At 45.7% G+C, this 23,119-nt stretch overlaps 1 protein-coding gene across 2 annotated transcripts in view; it reads left to right on the plus strand.

Moving 5' to 3' along the window:
- Positions 1-1,226: 1,226 nt before the first annotated feature.
- FAM189A2 (family with sequence similarity 189 member A2) overlaps positions 1,227-23,119 on the plus strand; it is a 48,891-nt gene continuing 26,998 nt past the window's right edge. For both annotated transcript variants that reach the window (XM_039542911.1, XM_039542912.1), the window contains exons 1-3: positions 1,227-1,599; positions 5,638-5,694; positions 21,756-21,866. In XM_039542911.1, coding sequence (XP_039398845.1) covers positions 1,249-1,599; positions 5,638-5,694; positions 21,756-21,866 — 519 coding nt within the window. In that variant the 5' untranslated portion in view covers positions 1,227-1,248. The remainder of the gene's footprint in view (positions 1,600-5,637; positions 5,695-21,755; positions 21,867-23,119) is intronic.

Below are 23,119 nucleotides of genomic sequence, written 5' to 3' on the forward strand. Positions count from 1 at the left end.
TTTCTTTGGTAGAGAGTGTTTGGCATGGCAGAGTGGACAGGGACAGGTTAAGCACTGGCAGCAGCGAATAGGTTGGGGGGTGGGGGCTAGGGAGAGATTTGACACTAGCAAGAGAGTGGTTAAGCCTGAGGAGTGGGTTGGCATAGGCATTTGGTGGAGGGGCTGGGACAGGGATTTAAGGGAGATTAAGGAGGTGGCCTGGCACAGGGGACTAGCCTAAGGGGTTTGAGGGTTTTTTGGGGGGGCTAGCATGGAAAGTTTAAGGTGGGTGGCACAAAATGTGTACCACAGAAGGATTAAGGGGGGTTAGCATGGGGATTAAGGAGGTGTTTGAGGGTGGCTCAGGGAGTGGCATGGGGGACTAGCCCTGGGTAGTTAAGGGAGTGGTGGGAGATTAACGGGGCATTTGGGGGCTAGTCCAGGGCAGATAAGGGGATGGTGTGGGGGATAAGGGTTTTTTGGGGGACTAGCTCAGTGTGGTTAAGGGGGTGGCGGAGGGGGCGTTTGGGGGCTAGCCTGGGAGGGTTAAGGGGGTGGTGGAGGGTTAAGGTGGTATTTGGGGACTAGCCTGGGAGGGTTAAGGGAGGCGCGTGGGAGGGTTAAGGTGGCGTGGGGGGGCTAGCCCGGGGAGTTACGGCAGTGGTGGAGAGGGGTTAAGGGGATGTTTGGGGGCTAGCCCAGGGGGGTTAAGGGGGTGGTGGCGCGGGGTTAAGGGGATGTTTGGGGGCTAGCATGGGGTGGTTAAGGAGCAGAGGGAGTATTGAGGGGTGTTTGAGAGCCAGCCTGGGGCGGTTAAGGGTGGAGGGTATTAAGTGGGTGTTTGGGGGCTAGCCCAGGGCAGCTAAGGGACGTTTGGGGGTAGGGGTATTAAGGGGCAGTTTGGGGGCCAGCCTGGGGTGGTTAAGGGTCAGGGGTATTAAGGGGCGTTTGGGGCCACCCGGGGCGGTTAAGCCTGGGGACGGGGGGTTGGGGGCCAGCCTGGAGACGGGGGGGGGGGGTATTAAGGGAGGTTTGGGGGCAGCCCGGGGCGGTTAAGCCTGGGGACGGGGGGGGTAGTAAGGGGGGGTTGGGGGCAGCCCGGGGCGGTGAAGGGATTGGCCGGAGGAGCCTGGGCACTGGCGGCGGCGGCGGCAGCAGCAGCAGCGCGCTGTGGGGACGGGCTTGGCAGCAGCAGGGCGGCAGCCTGCGGTGCCGGCGGAGCGCCCACACTCGGCTCCTGCCCTCGGAGCGGCGCGGCCGCCGCCCCCCATGTCGCTGCCTGTGGTGCTGCCGGGCTCCTGCTGCCCCATGGCCGGGCTCTCCGCCGCGCTTCAGGCAGCGGCTCCCGGCCCCGCCGCCTCTCCGGCCCCGCCGCTGCCGCCTCTCCGGCGCTTCCAGCACTATCGGCCTCCCCCGGCGGCGCTCTCCCCTCTGTCCGCCCGCCGGGCCGCCGCCACCGCCGCCGGGGCCCAGGGGCTGCTGCCGGCCAGACCGCTGCTGTCCCTGGGGCTGCTGCAGCTCATCCTGGGCTGCTGCATGGTGGCGCTGAGCTTTGGGGCGCTGTCCCTCAGCGGCTCCCCGCAGGTGAAGAACTCCTGTCCCTTCTGGGCGGGCTCCTCGGTAAGTGGCCCCGGGAGCTGGGGGCGGCCGGGCAGCAACAGCTGCTGCTGACACAGCCATGGGACGGGACAGCGAAGCCTGGATCGTCCTTAGGCCGACTAGCCTGTCATCTCATATAGTGTCTGATGCCTGCTCTGTCCAGAGCTACCTGTGCCACCTAGCCAATCGATTAGCTATCACACGGCTGTTCAGTCTAATCTGGTCTCTATCTAGCCACTCTGTCAGCTATCACATATCTGATCGCTTTAATCTATGCTCTATCTAGCCAATCTATTAGCTGTCACATGTCTAATCTGTTATGTATCAGATCCATCTAGCCATCTATTAGCTACCACATTTGATCAGTCTAGCTAATCTCTTAGCTATTACATGTCAGAACCATCTACGCAATCTATTCTCTAGCTAGCTAATCTATTAGCTAATATATTTTTGGGGAAATTCTATGGCCTGTGTTATACGGGAGGTCAGACTAGATGATCACAATGGCCCCTTCCGGCTTTGGAATCTATGACTCTGTATATCTGTCTAATGTATCTATGTAGCTCTCTATGGCAGAGACGGTGTCTTCTAGTTGTTTGTAAAGTGCCTCAGACATTTCAGGCACTGCATACATAATAATAATTAATTGTCTGTTGCTGCTAACATTCATAGGGAGTAAGGCTTTTCAGCATAAATTTTGCATTTAAGGGATTAGCTCCTCTCTTTTATTGTAGAAGATTTACTGAATTTAATAAGACTTGCAAAGTGTGATCTCAGGTCCTAATCCTACAAGGAGTTTTACACAGCCAGACCCTTGCAATGCCATTGACGTTCCAAATGGGTGCAGGGATCTTCCTACGCAGAGCTCCTTGAAAGATTGGGGCCTAGGTGATTAGAGCAGGGGAATTAGGGTTACCAGACAGCAAATGTGAAAAATTGGGATGGAGGTGGGGGGTAATAAGAGCCTCTATAAGAAAAAGGCCCAAAAATCAGGACTGTCCCTATAAAATCGGGACATCTGCTCACCCTAAGGGGAATGGTAGTCAGGATGCTTGGGTTCTATTCTAGTTCTGCTTCTGATTTGCAGTGTGACGTTCAGCAAGCTACTTAACCTCGCTGTATGTCAGTTTCCCTGTCTGTAAAATAGGAAGATTAATAATTCCTTACCTTAGAGGTGTGTCATCAAGAGTGTTAATTAATGTTTTAAAGCAGATTGAAATCTTCAGGTAAAAGATGCTATATATATGTTAAGTATAAAATTACTTGTATAACAAATTAAACCCTTCATTGCCAATTTACAATTCAGTTATCAGAAGCTATATATTTTTATCTGTTCAGTAAAGAAGCTAGAACACTATTTTGTCTTGCAGAAATAATAAATAGTAATATAAATAATATTTTAGACTGTCTATAGGTCTTACTTCAATAGCAGCACAAACCTTAACAAAGAGATTATTACAGAAGAATAAACAAATATAAAGAGGAGGCCAAATTGACATTTTATAGCTGATTATTTTAAATGTTTTTCCTTATAAAATCTTAATCAGTCTATCAAACCTTGTATACAATAAGAAACAACACTTCCCACCTGTAATAGTATATGCACATATTGCATGCAGCATTTTCCTGCATTTTAATACTGCTACTCTGATAAGACTGGATAAATAAATAGTGCTATTCCTAGAAAAACTGTAAGGGGGAGGGAATTAGGATTTTATTATGGACAGTAAGGCAAGTTATTACTGCTGCTGATTTCTATTTAAACTTCACTTTTTCTGTGCAAGTGATTTTTCATAGCAATTTGTACTAGGGCATGAAAGCCCATATTATAAGTCTTATGTGTAAAGGAACAGAGACACACATTTACTGTGGAAACCTGATGAAGATCCCTTCAACTCTAACCTTCCCAAATAGATGTATGTGTTTACCACTGCAGGTATTCACAGCCTTAGACCTTGAAGTAAGGAAACAAATGCACTGTCCATGCTCACTATACCTCCTTTTAAATACCTGTAACTTTATTAATATAGTTCAAAACCAGATTGCTTCAGATATGGCTAAAACAGTGTCCCATTTAGGACTGCATACAAACCAAGCTTGCACTTATGTAACAAATTAGTTTTTTAATTGCTCGAGTGCAGAATAAATATGCAATCCGTTGCTCAGTGGAAAAATGCCTTTTCCCTCCTGTTCCTATAGCTCCAAAATAACATTACATTCAACTATGAAATTTACCAAAATCATTGTATTTATTTTCATGGGGAAAGTGGACCAGAACCCTCCAGGAACTAAAAATAGTGGCAGCAAATTCACTCAGGTTGTAACATCTCCCGAGAGGTACAACCACCTGGAAAGGTTTGCATATAGGGATTCAAACTGGATTCTCTAGAGAAAGGACTTTCTCTACTATGCTTTCACCTTGAGAATAAATGTGCTTGCTTAGGAAAAGCCGTGTGATGCCTAGTAACCGTGGGCAATTATGCTGTTCGTAGCATCTAAAGAGAAAAGTAAAGCAGGCATATTTAGGCAGTCTGGTTTGCTGGGAAATTCACAGTGTAGGTGGGGAACCGTGCAGCCTTGAAATATTCCAGTCAGAAGGGAGTGAGATGTGTGTCTCCGCCTGAGAGAGATGATGGCTGGGGAACCAGGACCCTAACAGTAGATGCTCTTATAGAATCATATAATATCAGGGTTGGAAGGGACCTCAGGAGGTCATCTAGTCCAGCCCCCTGCTCAAAGCAGGACCAATCCCCAACTAAATCTAAATTTAATCTTGCTGGACCACGGATGGTTCAGTTGCCCTGAACTGTGACAGACATCAGTGATGCACTTTAATTATAACATCACATGATTATTTTGCACTTAGATAATTCACAAACTATTTTGTTACGAAACTGCAAAGTTATGTATGTAGTTTTGAAAGAGGAATGGTAATGTCAATGGGTGTTTTGGCCAAATCATGTATGCACATGTACTAGGCCAGATTCATCACCAGTCCAGAAGTCACTGAAGTTATAAAAGGTATTTACTTATTTAAAAGTGCTAAAGGGTGCAGATCCATTTGCTCTAGCCTACCCTTTTCTGGTGCAGGATATAATCTTGAAGTCCTATGTTCATTAACCTAGTCACATTGGCCCAGATCCTCAAAGGAATTTAGGCTTCTAGCTTCCATTGATTTAAATAGGAGTTAGGAGCCTAAATTACTTTGAAGATATGGGCCATTAACTGTAAATCGCAGTGAGTTTCTGTTGTCTACAGGGCACAGCTGAAAATCTGTTCTGTTCTGTCTTGCCTAGCTTTCCCCCACACACACATGCCCACGCCCCCAGTAATATGTCATTAAAATGTGTTGTCCTTTCAATTCTACAGCAGGATTTATTCCTGATCTGACTGAATGGCACAAGCTGTGTATGTATGTGTCTATAAATTTTAGCCATAGTTCCTTCAGAGTTGTTCTCTTGATTGAAATACTGAATTAAGTGGTAAAATAAGGCAACATAATACAAACATTTCTTTGTCTTTTGGCTCCCCTCCAGCGAAATGATTGAATGTGACCATAACTTTGAAATTAATGGGATTACCCACATATTTAAAATTATACATGTGTGTAAGAGGTTTTCTGGATAGGGGTCTAAGTTAGTAGAAATGTTGTTTTGTAATCAGCTGAGGCGGTTGAGTTTACTGAAAAATTAGGAAAAAATGTTGTGTACATTTCTGGAAAGTTGTGTATGTGGACTAAAAAGTAAAAAGAAGGACAATGAGAAGAAACCTAATTATGTTATTAGGTAAGACATTATATAAGTGAAGTGTCTTATCAACATTGGTTCTGATTCTCCACCCATTTATGGCAGGGTTACACTGGTATATTTCTCCTGAAGTCAGTGGAGTTACTCCTATGTGAGAGGGGAGTCAGACATACTCTCTTAAACAAGGAGTTCCTTCTAGAACTCTAAAGTTAACAGCTTCTTTCAATGTATTAATGTTGGGTGATGAGGGCTGTAATGGGGCTCTGCCAACATGGCTCTTCAGTCCTGCATAATTGTTTTCTTGTTCTTTCAGGTGATCTTGTCCGGAATCATAGGATTAACTACGTGGAAGAGACCAGTGGTACTTTTGGTATGTATCTGCTAAAATGTGTTGAAAGGGAAATGTCCCAAGATGCTCTTGATATAACAGAGATACTTGTAAAAAGGTTAATTTCCTTCCCCTTTAAAAAATGCTGTAATTATTGAATGCACTATCAACTTACACAAAGGGGTATATTCTTCTCTCTAGGCACACAGCTCTTGTTAGCAGTAATAGGAGTTGCAAGACTATACTGAGAGGAAGCAATACCATTGCAATTTTCACAGAGCTTTTCACATTCATGTAGGTATTTCCTAATAAGAAATTATAGGTTTAGAATAACCATTCAAATCTTTGTATCTCGTGTTGTTTCCTGGCCCTACATTTTTTCCATTCTGCTTTGTCAACACTCCAGCAGAGTATATAATTTGTCATTTGGAGATAATGCTATTGAAGTTTCCATAAAGGGAGTGGTTTCAGGACTGATCACGCAGCTGCAATATACCGGTGCTACAAGCCATCAGGAACAGTATCCCCTATAATGTCATGGCAAACTTGGTGTCAGAACTTTGTGACTTTGTTCTCACCCATAACTATTTCACATTTGGGGACAACATGTACCTTCAAATCAGCGGCACTGCTATGGGTACCCGCATGACTGCACAGTATGCCAACATTTTTATGGCTGACTTAGAACAACGCTTCCTCAACTCTCGTCCCCTAATGCCCCTGCTCTACTTGCGCTACATTGATGATATCTTCACCCTCTGGACCCATGGAAAAGAAGCTCTTGAGGAATTCCACCATGATTTCAACAATTTCCACCCCACCATCAACCTCAGCCTGGACCAGTCCACACAAGAGATCCACTTCCTGGACACTACAGTGCTAATAAGCGATGGTCACATAAACACCACCCTATACCGGAAACCTACTGACCGCTATACTTACCTACATGCCTCCAGCTTTCATCCAGACCATACCACATGATCCATTGTCTACAGCCAAGCTCTATGATACAATCGCATTTGCTCCAACCCCTCAGAGACAAACACCTACAAGATCTCTATCAAGCATTCTTACAACTACAATACCCATCTGCTGAAGTGAAGAAACAGATTGACAGAGCCAGAAGAGTACCCAGAAGTCACCTACTACAGGACAGACTCAACAAAGAAAGTAACAGAACGCCACTAGCCGTCACCTTCAGCCCCCGAATAAAACCTCTCCAGTGCATCATCAAGGATCTACAACCTATCCTGAAGGACAATCCATCACTCTCACAGATCTTGGGAGACAGGCCAGTCCTTGTTTACAGACAGCTCCCCAACCTGAAGCAAATACTTACCAGCAACCACAGATCACACAACAAAAACACTTACCCAGGAACCTATCCTTGCAACAAAGCCCGTTACCAACTCTGTCCACATATCTATTCAGGGGACACCATCATAGGACCTAATCACATCAGCCACACTATCAGAGGCTCATTCACCTGCACATCTACCAATGTGATATATGCCATCATGTGCCAGCAATGTCCCTCTGCCATGTACATTGGCCAAACCGGACAGTCTCTACGTAAAAGAATAATGGATACAAATCAGACGTCAAGAATTATAAAATTAAAAAACCAGTCGGAGAACACTTCAATCTCCCTGGTCACTCGATTACAGATCTAAAAGTCACAGTATTACAACAAAAAATCTTCAAAGACCGACTCCAATGAGAGACTGCTGAATTGGAATTAATTTGCAAAATGGACACCGTTAAATTAGGTTTGAATAAAGACTGGGAGTGGACGGGTCATTACACAAAGTAAAACTATTTCCCCATGTTTATCCCTGCTGTCGAGATAGGTAAGAGACAGGTATTCAGCCTGTAACATGAGCTAGGCAGGGGGGAGGGGAGGTCGACACCTCTGCCCAGGAAGCTAGACAAAGGAAAGGAGCTGAGTGGAGGGGGTTGGTTCAGTTTTCGGTTTGGGACCTGGGTGGTGGGTTTGCAGGAGAACCTATGCTGGAATCCAGACACCCTGAACCCCCAGGAGGGCCAGATTGAGGCGTCCTGGCTCTGAACACGAGCTCTGCTGTATCCTGTGTTCCAGTTGTCCAATAAACCTTCTGTTTTACTGGCTGGCTGAGAGTCACTGGGAGTCCCAGGAAAAGGGGTGCAGGGCCGGGCTCCCCCACACTCCGTGACAATCCCCCCCCCCCCCATTCAGGGCCGGCTCCAGACCCCAGTGCGCCAAGCGTGTGCTTGGGGCGGCATGCCGCGGGGGGCGCTCTGCCTGTCGCCGGGAGGGCGGCAGGCGGCTCCAGTGGACCTCCCGCAGGTGTGCCTGCGGAGGGTCCGCTGGTCCCGCGGCTCCGGTGGACCTCCCACAGGCGTGTCTGCGGATGCTCTACCGGAGCCGCGGGACCAGCGGACCCTCCGCAGGCACATCTGCAGGAGGTCCACCGGAGCCGCGGGACCGGCAACCGCCAGAGCGCCCCCCACAGCGTGCCGCCGTGCTTGGGGCGGCGAAATTCCTAGAGCCGCCCCTGCCCCCATTCCTCACAACTTCTTGTTAACTGCTGCAAATGGACCATTTTGATTACCGCTACAAAAAGTTTTTTTCTCTCCTGCTGGTAATAGCTCACTTTAACTGATCACTCTCATTAGAGTGTATATGGTAACACCCATTGTTTCATGTTCTCTGTGTATATATATATCTTCCTACTGTATTTTCCACTGCATGCATCTGATGAAGTGGGCTGTAGCCCACAAAAGCTTATGCTCAAATAAATTTGTTAGTCTCTAAGGTGCCACAAGTACTCCTGTTCTTTTTGCGGATACAGACTAACACGGCTGCTACTCTGAAACCTACTACTACAGTGGAGAGGTCACCCTAAATACGACTGTCTTCTATAATTTGACTTTGTTCTGCCACAGATATTTAAGAAATTAAGATATCACACTCTTTAGACAGAAGTAAATAAATGTACAGGGTGGTAAGCTGTATCTAGATATAAACTAACTCAAGAGCTCTTTGTGTCTATGGGTCTTGACATCTCAGGGGACTGGAAATAGAATATGAAGCCTTTCATCACTAGCAGGGCCGGCTCCAGACCCCAACGCGGCAAGCACGCGCGTGGGGCGGCCCTTTCCCGGGGGGGCGGCAGATTGGGTCGGTGGACCTGCCACAGTCATGCCTGCGGGAGGTCCACCGGAGCCCCGAGAGGACCGGACCTGCCGCAGGCAAGACTGCGGAGGGGGCGCTCGTCCGGCGGCTCCAGTGGACCTCCCGCAGGCATGACTGCGGACGGTTCGCTGGTCCCGCGGCTCGGCTGGACCTCCCGCAGGCATGACTGCGGCAGCTCAAGCGGAGCCGCCGGACCTGCAAACCGTCCGCAGCTGCGGGAGGTCCAGCCGAGCCGCGCGACCGGCAGAACCTCTGCAGTCATGCCCGCGGGAGGTCCGCTGCTCCCGTGGCTCCGGGGCGCCTCCCGCGCATGACTGCTTGGGGCGGCCAAAAAGGTAGAGCCGCCCCTGATCACTAGATTGCTGTTTCAGCTCTGTTCCAGGACAAGAGTAACCAAAAGTGCGACATGATACTTTTTTGGCGGGCTGGGTAAAGTGGGGTGGTCTCAATCCAGCTCCATTGGTTGTCTAGGAAGACAGGCCAAGGACTAAATAGGTATGTAGAGCGAGTTACTTTCTCACATTGGTGGGACAGCGTATAACTTGCTCTGCTGCTGTCTATGTCTTACCAGTTCTGTGAATAAATAGAGAAGTTCAGTATCCAGGGCTCTCAATCTGGCAGTTTATACAAGCACTAAATTTCTTCAAAAATAAATATAAATGCCATCTGTCTTTAAGAATTTCAACCCTGTAAGGAGCTTGGTGTTTCTGTATCTGAAAAAAATGATTACAGCAATTGCTGTCTACTACAACTCCTTATTATCTCCTCTTCTACTGTCTAATCCTTCTTTCATATCCTCCTTTCTGTAGCTTACATGGATCATTTCTTGTTGTACCTGAGCACTGAATCAGCACAGTTACCCTTTTATTTACATTCATAACAAGTATGGCTTTTCAGTATTTTTCATTTTTGTATGTGTATGTTTTATTGAGGTGTGATTCCCCCACCCTCCCCAAGATCCAGGACAGAAAGTTAATGGTTCAAAAAGCGTCAACATTCATACCACATGGGTTCTTTAGTGCAGATGGATTGATTTCATACATTGTTCGTTTTTAAGACTTCTGTAGAATATAGCTATTTTTTGAATTGGACACTAGTGCCATTCCAGAAATCTGAGAAATCAGGACAGTCTCAGGTATATGCTTTGAATTGCTAGTGGTTGTATTGCATCACAGTTTATGTTAGCATTTGCACCATCTATGTGAAGAGATTTGGGACAGTGTGGAATAGTTATAACATTAGTTGTTGTTGGGTTAATGACGATCATTATTCTTTCTTCTATAGTTGTGAGAACATTAAAACCCTCTCTCATGCTCATAAGCTAAAAGCTTATTATCATCTTTCTTTTTATGCATAACTACGCTTTGAGCTGCTGTTTCTTCAGATAATACTACACCATTTTAAGTGCTTTTAAAATTCTCTTTGGTTCTTGAAAAACAAGTGCTGCAGTTGTCTTGATGCTTCCAAACCAAATGTTAAAGGTGATGAAATTGTTTAATTTGATGTAGATTAGACGCTCTCAAATATAGTAATTAAAAATTGTCCAAAGAGCTATTTGGGCTTATTCTTTTCATATTAATAAAATAAATCTTTATTTCCTAATGACTGTTTGTATTATTCTGCTTCTGAAGCTAGTTATCACCTAGCAATATTTAGGTAATTTTATAAAGGAGCACATATTTTTCTTAACTCCCCTTTCTATAAACACGTTTAGGTAAATGTCACTGCCTCAGTATTTTATTTGTATGTGACCAAATGAGGATAAATTTGACACAGGTTTCTTAGGCCCCATCTATACTATAAACAGAACTGTGAGGGGGACCCAGTGTGACAGGGTGGCTTGTCCTAGGAGCTGGAAAACCTGGTGCTAAGCCAACTTGATCACAGAATGAGCCTCACCTGAGGGAAATCAGGCAACTTGCCACAAAGAGCAGAAGGTGAATACAATAATGGGAAGGAGAGCCAGGCTTAAGTGATGATAAAGAGCTGGAGTGAGAGCCAGGTAGGAAACTTGGAGCAGGAAGGCAGGCCTGGGAAGAGATCCTGACTAACCAGAGAAGTGACTGGGATACTTGGAAGAGATCTTAAGAGGCTGGGTAGGAAGTAGCCTAGTTAAAACTGCAGCACAGGTAAAGGAGCAGCCCTGGGCTAGAATCCAACATAGACAGTGGTACTATGTTTCCCTACCAGCTCCAAAGAAGGGGGTGCACAAGCCCACTGCAAAGGATATTGAGCCCATCAAGGGAACTAAAGGCTAAGCCAAAGACAGGCTGAGGAATTGCTCAGATTGGGTGGAAGGATTTTGTTTCTGTTAAAGACATTTTTAGACTTTTAAGTTTGGACAATGGTGACCCCAGAATGGGTAGACTTAAGATGGTAACCTGGCTGGAGGGCTGAGTTACTGACAGAGAAACTGCCACCGTGCTGGAGTGACCATTGGCAGGGGCTGCTGACCAGGGAGAGAGCTGCTATGTCAGGCCTGGCCATGAGGGAATGCCTAGTGCTGAGTGAATTGATTTACACTCAGTTACAAATCTGCAGCCCAGTTGTCCTGACCCCCTCCCACATTCCTCTGTTTAGATGGGAGCTGCTTGTGATCCTGAATCATGGAGATCACGATGCAACCCAGGCTTTAGCACAGATGGGGAATGTAGTAAAAAAATAAATAAAAAGGTAGCTCCTATACACACTACACCTATGTTGTAACTGCATTCCTGGAGATGGGCCTATTTGTAGAGTAGGCAAGGCCTTAAGTGGTGTATCAGTATGGATGCTTTGGCAGTCTGAAACATACTGTGATTTTAGCTTCGAGTCTTTCAGTTCTTAGGCTCAGTCACCAAACATCTTTGCAATTCAGTTTTTAGCATTTGATGAGTAGTTTTCCTGATTTTTTTTTGAGGGGGGGGGTGTTATTTCCCCCAAAGTTGGCTGGAGATGTTGGCTTCCACAGTAATGAGTTAGGCATCACTCACCTCTTTATGGAAACTATTCCTTCCTGTCATGAGCTCCTTCCTGCCATAAACTCTTACATTTGACCTTTAACTGAAGTGTTCCTTTCTAAAATCACATCAGTGGCTCAGCTGGTTGGTAACAGACAAGCAGTGTGGTCAACACCTATCTCTAACGCGTCATGTTGGTCGCAGCAACAAGATCCTCAGTCCTTAGGTGTGCGCTCTCTCTCTCTCTCTCTCTTTCCTGCTTGTGTTTAGCCAGTGGTTTTTCATCTATGGCTCATAGGCCACTGGGGCTTCATGCAGCATTTTCAAATGATCCCTGTAGCTGTCTGTGTCCTATTGGTGAAAGCATCTATCCATTTTCAAGCTGTGATGCATAGTGTTAGTTGCAGTCCTGTCCAGGATGCTTTCTAAGACTTTTCCTTGGCTTGTCGAGCAACTACAATAAACTGCTAAAATCACACACATCTCTGCATACTCAGTGGCTGCTTTGTAACTCTTATTGTTTGAATTTTCTCTCAAGATAAAAACAAGCCTGTCTTCAAATAAATGGACGATGCTGCAATTGGCGGAATTGCAGACACATGAGAGGACAGAACCAAACTGCTAAGTGACCTGGAAAGATTAAAGCTGAAGGCAATGGAGTGAGATTCAGTAAAAATAAATAAAAAGTCCTATGCCCAGGGAGAAGAAATTAACAGTATAGATGCAAAATGGGTGGCTGTAACTGCTCCAGGCAACTCCACCAAACACATTATGGTTCTTCTAAGAAGTGACTGTAAAAAATGGCATTGCGTGCTTCTGTATGCAGTGCCAGTCAGTGATTTCCATTTCAAATGTGCTCAGCTTTAGAGGTCCTTGATTCCCTATTCACTCACCTACTGGGGCAGGGGCTGCTGGAGGCCTAGGGTTCCCACGGTCTGGGGCTGTAGGGCACTCCCTCCCTGGGGACTGTCCTGGTTCACGACTCTGGAACAGCCCTGCCATGTGGACTGTCGTGGGGCTGGGAACCTTGGATTCCAGAGAGTTGGGAGTTGGGTAGCCTTGGGAGCCAGCTGGCCTGGGAGTCTGGAAGCCCTGAGATCGTATATATGTCAGAGCTGCAGACCTTGGCAGCTTCTGACTGAATTTGACATTTTCTTGTCAATGTCAGTTTCTATCAACAGCTGTCTGTCCCAGTTAACATATTTCATTTTGGAAACAGCATCTCAGTGTTTTTGGAGCACTTTTGGGGGGGAATTACAGTTTTAGAAACATTTGGTCTCAGTCCAATTTGGAATGCAACAACATTTCAAACTGGAAATCTCAAGTTTTGGCTAACTCTAGTCAGCATACAAGTAAAAAAAGACGTTTTTCTAACTATTTACCCTGCAAACTCAGTCTAAGTTCTGAAAGTCAACCTGAGTTCTTTCCAACTTTTGCAGTGTAACTAATAATTTGGAGCAGTTTGAATTTTTTTGTTCAAAACATTTTCAATTAAAAATGGTTTGTTTTTTTCATCAAAATAGAAATCTCCGCAAGACGCTTTTGCTTTTGATTACATTTTTTCAAGTTTGTGTTTGAAAAAAAACAGAACTGAAACACTTTGGGGTTTGGGTTTTTTTATGAAAACCTGAAAATTTTTGAAGAAAAGCTTTGCTGAAATGTGTTTGAAATATTTCACAGGAACAAACATTATTTCCTGACTAGCTTTAATAATAAAGATTTTGCAGGGCAAAAAATGCTCTTTGTGACATCTGTGCATCTTCATTGCCTTGAAGAGATTTGAACCAGAGGAACAGAGTGGAACTAAATAAACAATTCTGTTTATTTGATATAGATGCCACCTTTCTTACCCTTAGCTATGTAGGCACTTTACTAACTGGAGGGAGAAGCAGTGAAAATGGAAGCTATGGACATAGGCCCCAATCCTGCAAATGCCTATACAAGCCCTTAACTTTTAAGCACATGAGTAGGAGCTCAGACTTAAGCATATGTGTAAATATTTGTAGTATTGGGGGACAGGGTGAAGTGTTTTTGTGCTCTGTGCTCATCTAGATTTAGAAAGTAAATAACTGCAAATATTACTAAATTAGTTAAGTATAAATCTGACTCCTTCCTCCTCTGCCATCCAGAACGCCTATTGATATCAAAGGGAGTTAGGTTCATATAAAAGCTGCAGGACTGATTCCTATATGCAATAATAAATATAATTTAGATGTATGACACTCAAGTATTTTACATGTAGTTTGAACTCATTTTTATTTACTCAAATTATTCCACATTAAAAAAAAATACTCTTTACCAAAGGATTTTAGGAGTCTAGCTACTGCATCTAAAATATGGCATAATATTGCTTTTAAAAGAAATTATTTTATACTTCTAAATTAGTATTTTTTGTCTTGAGCTTTATCACAAATCTCTGTATAATCGCTCATAGTTCCCATGGCTAATGGGAAAATTAGCAAGATTATAAAATTAGTGCTTGCTATTGCAGCTGTGTATCTGAAAGAAAATGAATACATTGACTTGTTTTCCTTGGAAGGATGTTTATTGTTTACACTGGTATAATACTTAATGATTATGGAAGAAGCATTTTTATTTCATTTACTATCAAAGTGCTTGTTTAGGCCCTGATCCAGCAATATGTTGTGTGTGTGAAAGTCAGTGCGGCTCTATGCCGGTACAGCAGGCTACCTGTGCATGGTGAATTGCCAGGTTATGGCCTTATCTTGTAAGATATTTCTGTCACTTGGCCTGTTCCTGCTCTTGTTGAAGTCAGTGGCCAAACTCTCGTTGACTTCAGTGAGAGCAGGACCGGCCTCATTGACTGAGAGCATGTAGATCCATCCTGTGTATATAAGTTCTTTTTTGCTAGAAAAATCATTCAACCAAGGCCTTCATATAATGCATTTTATTTTCATATAGTCTAATGCATACAAAAGTACCACAACACTTTTCACAGCTTTGTACAATCCATGCATATCTAGTACTAAAAGGATTAAGGGCAGTAGGCCAAACTGGGCATGCAGCTGATGCCAGAATTTGGCCTGTTTCTATTTTTATCACTGCAGTTCAAACTTGGTCCCATGTATTTTGACTTTTAAAATAGCTTGTTTATCTTCGCTAGTGTCTTCCATATGTTAACTCTCCTTTATTCAAATAAATTTGCCTTCTCTGACTGCTGAGAAAGTGGTGCTTGTTTTGACGCATAGCCCTACTTACCCTTGTGTACTGAGATCCAGGGTCCAATTAGCCCATATAAAGGGCTTCTTTTTTCCTTGGGTAGCTGCATAGTCCAAGTTAAATTTAGCAGTAAACAGTCATAGAATAATTTGCTTGAAAGTCGTAATCAATTAGCTAAGTGTCTTGGCACTTTCAAAAATTTGCTCCAACCCACCTTTAACCCAAGTCAAGTTATGGTCCTGTACTAAGCCAAGAAATACTAAGAAGTGAGGGTATTTCAAATGTCTTTCTGGAACTTATCAATCAAACTTCACTATCTTCAAGATTAAACTGCTTCCTGATGCTCCTTCTAACCAAGAGATGCTCATTCATCTCCAAAAAAATAAATAAATCTTGGACACTGGTTTTTGGAGTGCACACTTTTTGTTGTGGTGTTTTAATGCTTGCAAAAGGGATGGAGCATTACAGTGGGTAAAATACACCAAGCTGTGCAGGGAGCAGGAGGAAGTGAATGGATTTGCTTCCTCTCAGGACCAGCTTTGATAAACTCTTATTTCTACATGCAGGTGACTGTTAGTGAAGTTGAACTTCCAGCCATTGTAAACAGAACATCTCACTGTCGCAGATTGGATATAGTAGCTAGGTTCTGTAGACATAAGAAGATTATATACATGTACCAAACCTAGATGAGAGCTGTCTCCATGTAAACTAGGATTTATTGAGAAGACTTTCCAAAGTACATGCTGGTATACTTTTTTTGTACATGTGAGAGAGTAAGATTTTTCTCTTTGACTGATCCTTAATTATTATTTTTAACTTCTGAATTTCATTACTCCTTTTGAAACTGGAAACCTGCATTTGAAACTATGAGGAAAGGGTTAAGCTTTTACTGACTAAGATATGATGGCTCAGTTGGATTCCATGCCGAATAAGCAATTGAGTACTAATGTATCCTTGGCATTGTCTGTGTCGAAGTTAAGGTCACTGAAGACAATGAATCCTGGCAGATTCCAGTACCATGCTGAACAGCCGGTCCATTAGTTGCTCTAGGAAATTGGCATGGCGTTCATCTGAGGCCTGTAGATCACTGGGATTGTTTTTGTTTGTGGGGTGGAATATCTTCTGTGTCTGAGCTTGAAGGGGAAAATGAATACTATTTCACCTTCTCTTTTCTCCTTTTGACCTCGTTCTGAGGTCTTTCATGGTTTGTCACCATGGGCAAGTAACATCACCTCTCAGTGCCTCAGTTTCCCCATCTATTAAAAGGGCATAATGATACTTGCCTCCCTTTGTAACGTGTCTTGAGATTTATGACTGAAAAGTGCTACTTAAGCGCTAACTATTAGTATTTATTTAAGAAACCTTAATTCTTGATTTTTTTAGACTTTTCCTTGAAGCATATGTCATTTGTTTCTTTTTATTTTAATAAAGGCAATAGAATCTGAATGACCTCACTTTAGATGGACACATTTCACAAAAAGGGTCTTAAGTGACACAGCTTAAAAAAAAAAGACTTCTACTTTTTTTTAACTTGCTATAGCTAACCCCATTTTAAGGGATAGTTTTATTTGGCATCTCCCCCCCCCTTCTTTGTGTGTGTATATATATTTGACAGCATGCTGGGTTAGATGCACAAAGGTGACTTAGACGCAGTGTTGTAATGCTTATCTTTTAGGTGCCCTGCTGCCTAGTGGAATCTGCAGTCCTGAGTGAGGTGCCCAGGCTGCCTAGAGAATGCATGGGGAGAGTTAGCTGCCTAAGAATGGGATTCAAAGAAGCCGATGAGCTAGGCGTGGGTTTGCCTAAGCTAGCCAATAGGAAATGCTGAAGAGAGGAGTGTTCCTTAAGCCCCACATCTCAAAGCTCCTGAGGTACCTAAATCCAGGCTGGAGTGAGACAACTATCTCCTACCTGAAGAAAATACTCACCAGCATCTGCACACCATACAACATAAACAATAACCCAGGAACCTATCCTTGCAACAAAGTCCGATGCCAGCTCTGTCCACATATCTATTCAAGTGACACCATGATAGGACCTAACCACATCAGCCACGCCATCAGGGGCTCATTCACCTGCACATCTACCAACATGATATATGCCATCATGTGCCAGCAATGCCCCTCTGCCATGTACATTGGCCAAACCAGACAGTCTCTACGCAAAAGAATAAATGGACAAAAATCTGACATCAGGAATCATAACATTCAAAAACCACTGGGAGAACACTTCAACCTCTCTAACCACTCAGTGACAGACTTGAAGGTGGCAATTTTGCAACAAAAAAACTTCAAAAACAGACTCCAAAGAGAGACTGCTGAACTCGAAATAGCATGCAAATTAGATACAATTAACTTAGGTTTAAACAGAGACTGGGAATGGTTGGGTCATTACACTAATTGAATCTATTTCCCCATGTTAAGTTCTCCTCACACCTTCTATGGGTCATCTCGATTATCACTTCAAAGGTTGTGTGTTTTTTTTCTCTTGCTGATGATAGCTCATCTCAATTGATTGGCCTCTTACAGTTGGCATGGCTACTTCCACCTTTTCATGTTCTCTGTACGTATAAATATCTTCTTTCTGTGTGTTCCATTCTATGCATCCGAAGTGAGCTGTAGCCCACGAAAGCTTATGCTGAAATAAATTTGTTAGTCTCTAAGGTGCCACAAGTACTCCTGTTCTTTTTGTGGATACAGTCTAACACGGCTGCTACTCTGAAACCTCTCTCTGCTTGAGATTCACAGCCAGGAAGCCTCTCCTGGAGTAAGGTGCCTAAATGCTTTCTTGCTAAAAACAATGGGGGTGGTGCCCACCCCCTTGTAACTTTTAGCCCAATGGTCAGGGTTCTGACCCACGATGTGCAAGACCCAGACAGACCTGCCCCGGAACACCCTATATCCCTGTGGTTAGGGCATTCACCTGAGAAGTGGGAGACCTGTGTTTAAATCCCTATTCCACATCAGGCAGAGGGGGAAACCAAATACATCTCCCACATCCTGGGTAAATCCTCTAGCCACTGGGTTAAAGGTTATAAGTGGAGTGGCAGCAGCAGCACCACCACCTCCTCTGGCTGTTTTGTTTGGGGCCTGATTTGTTAGGCAGCCTCTGAGCATGTCTACTGTATCAGGCCTTGCAGGTAAGGTAGGTGAGGCAATGCCTAGTTTGAGGATCCCATAGGGGCTTAGGTGTGAGCGAGGTACCTGAACTGAGGTGGCTGTGCTTATGTCCCAGGGTAGATTTTTAGGTGCTTAAGGGACTTTATTCCTGGAAACTTAAGAGCTTAGGGACTTTAGGAGCTTACAGGGTTAGGTGGCAGCAGAGCAGGGATTTTGAGGGTCTAAATATTGGATTTAGGCACCTAAAATGGCATTAGGTACCTAAATTCTTTTTTTGAACAAGGCTTTTTTTGTAGAGTCACTTTGTTTTCTCAGTGTAGTGAGTCAGTTTTGCTTGGTGTCTGTGTGTATGTTTCACATGGCAACAGTGGAGTGAAAATAGGAAAATTCAAATATAATACTATAAAAACTGGCAGGAGGTCTCAAGGGCAGGTATATTACATGGAACTACTTTTTAACTCATTTATTAAATTGGCTAGGTTTCCAGTGTTCCTGCAGCAATTGGAGTTTAAAAGTATATTTTGTATAAGATGTCTATGTGTTCTTTTATATTCTCTGATTCAGTTTTGAGTTGAGGTAATTCAGGTAACCTAGATGAATGTATAGGAAGTGGGCATTGATTCAACGCAGCCCTTAGCAATGAGTTAGTGTAATAGTCCGCGGTAGGGGCCGTGCCGTCTCAGGGGCCGTCGGGAGCCAGGCCGCCTCACTACACGGCCCTATCAGTCTCCGGGTTCTGAAGGGTTTTTGGGGTTCTGCCCCTCAAGCAGCAGAAGAGAAGAGACACAGTTCACAGTTCAGTCCCAGCCCAGCAGCCCAGAGGACAGCACACACACACTAGGTCCTAGGTAGGCTCCGGTCCAGCAGCAGAGCTGAGCAGTTAGTCCCAGTAAGCCCCCAGGCCCCAGGGCAGCACAGCAGCACAGCAGAGGCCAGGGATCTCAGATCCCACTACAGGCAGAGCAGGCAGCAGCAGCCGCCCCAGCAAGCCCCAGCCCAGGGCAGGCAGGGCAGCAGCAGCTCAGCAGCAGGGGGCTCTGGTAACACACTGTCACACAAAGTAGCCACAAGCCCTCAGTCCTCAGCTCAGGCAGGCAGCAACAGTCAGCACACAGCTCAGCTCAGCACAGCTCACACACAAAACACACAACAGCCAGTTCAAGCCCCCAGCAACAGGCAGGCAGGCAGGGCAGCAGCAGCAGCAGCTCAGCTGCAGCTCCACACAGCAACACAGACACAACCAAGCCTCAGCCAGCCGCGGGGCAGTCAGCAGCAGCAGGCAGCAGTTCAGCAGCAGCAGCTCAGCTCAGCACAGCAGGGCTGAGCATACAGTAATAGGGTCTTAGGAAGCCCAGGCCCTTAATCAGGGGCGGGGCAAAACAAAAGTAGTTCTCAGGTAATCCCCAGCCTTAGGTCAGGGTGGGGCAACAAATAATAGTCCCAGGGGCTCAGGTCTTTGTCTCAGGCTGAGCCACACAGAAGCCAGCCCCCCAAGGGGGGGCAATAAATATAGTTCAAGGGCCAGGCTCAGGAGCAGGAGCCAAGCAGCGGCATCAGTTCAGAGGGCCAGGGCCAGGCAGGGCAGGGCAGCAAACAAAAAGCAAAAGGCTCAGGGCAGGCTCGGGGGAACTGAGCTGGAGCAGGCAGCAGTTCAAGGAGCCAGTGCATGAACGCTGGTAGGAGGGGGCTGCCACCCCCGTGTGGGGGGTGGGGGGGGACACAGGCCCACACCCTCTGTCTCCCAGCCCAGCCCCCTAACGGCGCGTGGCGCCCTGGCCAGTCAGTGGGGATCCTGGCACAACACACACACATCATGCACCGTCAGTGCCCTCAGCCAGGGGGGTTCTGCTACCCCCGGCATTCCCCCTCCCTCCCTCTCCTCCTGCTCCTGCTCTGGCTCGCAGGGGTCCCATATCGGCTCCTCGAAAGCTCGCTGCCGGCTGCTGCCCGGCTCTCTGGACTCGTCCTTCGGGGGGCGGTCACAGCTCCGGGCTCGGGCAGGGGGGCTGCGCCAGCTCGCGGCCACGGCAGTCTGTGGAGGGGGTAGTCCGCTCGAGTCCGTACCTGGCTGAGGGGTGGTCCGTCCGGGCTCTGGCGTACCTGTCCGGGGTACTGGGCTCTGCCGGCCGGCCGCGGGTGGCCCGAGCAGCAGGAGCAGGAGCGCTGCTCCGCTGGGGGCGGTTGAGGGGGCTTGAGGGGGCCTGTCCCGCCCCTTTGCCCCGGGCCCCCCCTTGCGGGCCGGGCGGGCTCCGCCGGCGCCACCCGCCCACTGCAGGAGGCTGTTCTGCCTCTCTCTCTGGGTTTCTCTGGAGCCAGGTCGGTCACTAGTTAGTTACAAGAAATGTTTAAATCAATTCAGTATTGGGGTGGAAAACAAATAGATGATTTTTTCTTATGTTCTTATGATGGTTTTGCAGATCAGAAGCATTGTCTGTTACGTGACTGGAGAGATTTTATTTTTGGTAGTAGAAAGGAAATAAAATATTAGAACTGAAATTCTTTTAATATGTCTGTTTCCTAGTTGCATTACGTCAGATACTTTGAAGTATTTGCCCTGCAAAACAGTTTTGAAAATTGCCCGTGTTGAATAAATGGTGCTGCAAGATGTTTCCGCCTCAAATTTCCTAATGATCCAGTTGTGTTGAGAGGCTAATCTAAAATGGAAGTCGGGAACTCTACAAATCACTCTTTGCACCTGCAGGAACATCTTTCAACTAGTCAGGATGCTGGCCTTTTAGGGCTTTTAGACAATTTGCAGGACTCAACTGAAAATCTCTCTCTCCCACCAGTAGAAAAATAACCTTTTAAAAGCTGGTTCAAAAGCTTCTTCAGCTCTTTTAAACTGTACTGTACACCAAAGGTACCAACTATTTCTTGCAGTGCTAATAAGAGAATAATACTGTACCTATAGGTCTCTGTACTTGACCTGCAGGGCATATAGTCTGCTGCTGTACAGACTCTGAGGAAAAAGGGGTAGACAACAAGTTTTGCAGAAAGTTCATGTCCAAAATAATTGACAAGCTCAGTCCTTTTTGATGCGATCAGGGCCGGTGCAAGGATGTTTCGCGCCCTAGGCGAAACGTCCACCTTGTGCCCTCCCCCACCCCGCGCCCCCGCCCTGAGGCGCCCCACTCCCCGCAGCAGCTTCCTCCACCCTGAGCCCCCGGGGCAGCTCCCCCCCCTCCGCCCTGAAGTGCCCCCCTTGCGGCAGCTTAGGCGCCGCAAGCCTGGGAGGCGGGAGAAGTGAAGCGACCACAGCGTGCTGGGGAGGAGGCGGGGCAGGGGTGAGCTGGGGCGGGGAGTTCCCCTGCGTGCCGCCCCCCCCCCTTACTTGCTGCAGGCGGCCCTCCTCGCACCCCCCTGCCCCAGCTCCCTCCACCTAAATGCTGGTGGCAACCTGGGTGGCCGAAGATGCGGTCGCTGCTGAAGAAAATGCCGCCCCCCCGCCAAATGCCAGCGCCCTAGGTCGCCTAAATGGTTGCACCGGCCCTGGATGAGATTCTAAGTTGCCTAAATGGTTGCACCGGCCCTGGATGAGATACCAGGGATGAAGGGATGAAATCCTAGCCCCACTGAAGTCAATGGGAGTTTTGCCCTTGACTTCAATATAGCCAGAATTAATTCACTTATTAGTTCACTATAGTTCATTATCTTTTTTCCATTGCTGTTAACTATGTTTTTCTGTTTCAGGTTAACCTGTTTGTTTTGCTGTCTGTCGTCTGTGTTCTCTTGAACCTGGCTGGATTTATCCTAGGATGTCAAGGTGCTCAGTTTGTGTCCAGTGTACCAAGATGTGACCTGGTGAGCAGACTTGGTAACTCTGTGTTCTTCTTGACTACATGTCAAGTACTGCAGCTGGCATTGCTGGCTTCCTAAGTGTGCTGATAGATTAATCTATGCAGCAAATCAAGATGTTGTGAAGTGCAACCACAGAATAGCAAAAATAAAAATATTACATATTAATTTAGGCTTTGATTCAGCAAAACACTTAAGCATGTGCTTAACTTTAAGCGTGTGACATATTTTCTTATAGCATGGAATAAAGCCATTACAAGCGAGATTAATGCATGCAGCAACTTACAAGCATTTCACAGAGTCTAAACACTAAATACATTCTTATAAAACATACCTATTTTGACCAAAACTAACATACAGGTGAGCTGGTTTGGTTTCCAGCTGTGAGTTTGTCAGTTCTTAGCCAGCACCTATGGCCTCGGCCAGAGCTGGCACTTGGTTTACCAGTGTCACAATATCACTGGGTAGAGCTCTTTAAAACTAGTTTAAAATAAATAAAATTGGCTATTGAAAAGTGTCGGACACAAATCTTAATAACTATAGGACATGGGGAAATATTATTTAAAAGTGTGTTATTGAAACAGTCATTGCATTGGCCACATCAGGAGCTGCCATGCATGCATATGATCCAAGTTCAGGCTGTTGGTCCATGGGCTGGTCGTGCTGAGGAGGCACTGTGCTCAGTCCTTAGGCAACAGGATGCCCCTTGCTCTTTAGCAAACCTCTGTGGCTGGCCCAGAAGTGGCTTTCTTGGACACAGTAGGAGCCATGTCCTGCCTTTCACAGCCTGAAGTACAAGTTGATTCAACATGGAGCTGGTCAGTCACATTTAGAAAAGAACGTGGGACGGAATCCCAGAGATACCTCTGCCTCCGAAATGTTGGTGAACAGAATCCTGACAGGCTGGTATACTGATTTCTTATAGTGGATAACAGCATGATTGCGATAAAGGGTTTGTTTTATTATCTGGAGAGGATAAGCAGTCTGAGAAGCATGAAAGAGCAATCAGGCCTAATTCTTATAAATTAGGAAAATCATATTTAATTAAGGTGACGTACAAGACAGCGTTCTTTTTTCAGTCCATTACACTTAGTAGAACTCATGAAAATAAAATATGAAAAGGTGCGACCAAATAAACTACATATTAATAATTGACTTGTTTTACCAGATACTCAGAACAATGACTATAAAAGTGTGGGGGGGGGAAAGCATTCTGTAGAAAGAGCGGGAGAAGGCAAAAGAGCTCTCATTAATGTAAA

The sequence above is a fragment of the Mauremys reevesii genome, linkage group 6, assembly GCF_016161935.1.
Source record: "Mauremys reevesii isolate NIE-2019 linkage group 6, ASM1616193v1, whole genome shotgun sequence".
In the NCBI taxonomy this organism is placed as follows: Eukaryota; Metazoa; Chordata; order Testudines; family Geoemydidae; genus Mauremys; species Mauremys reevesii.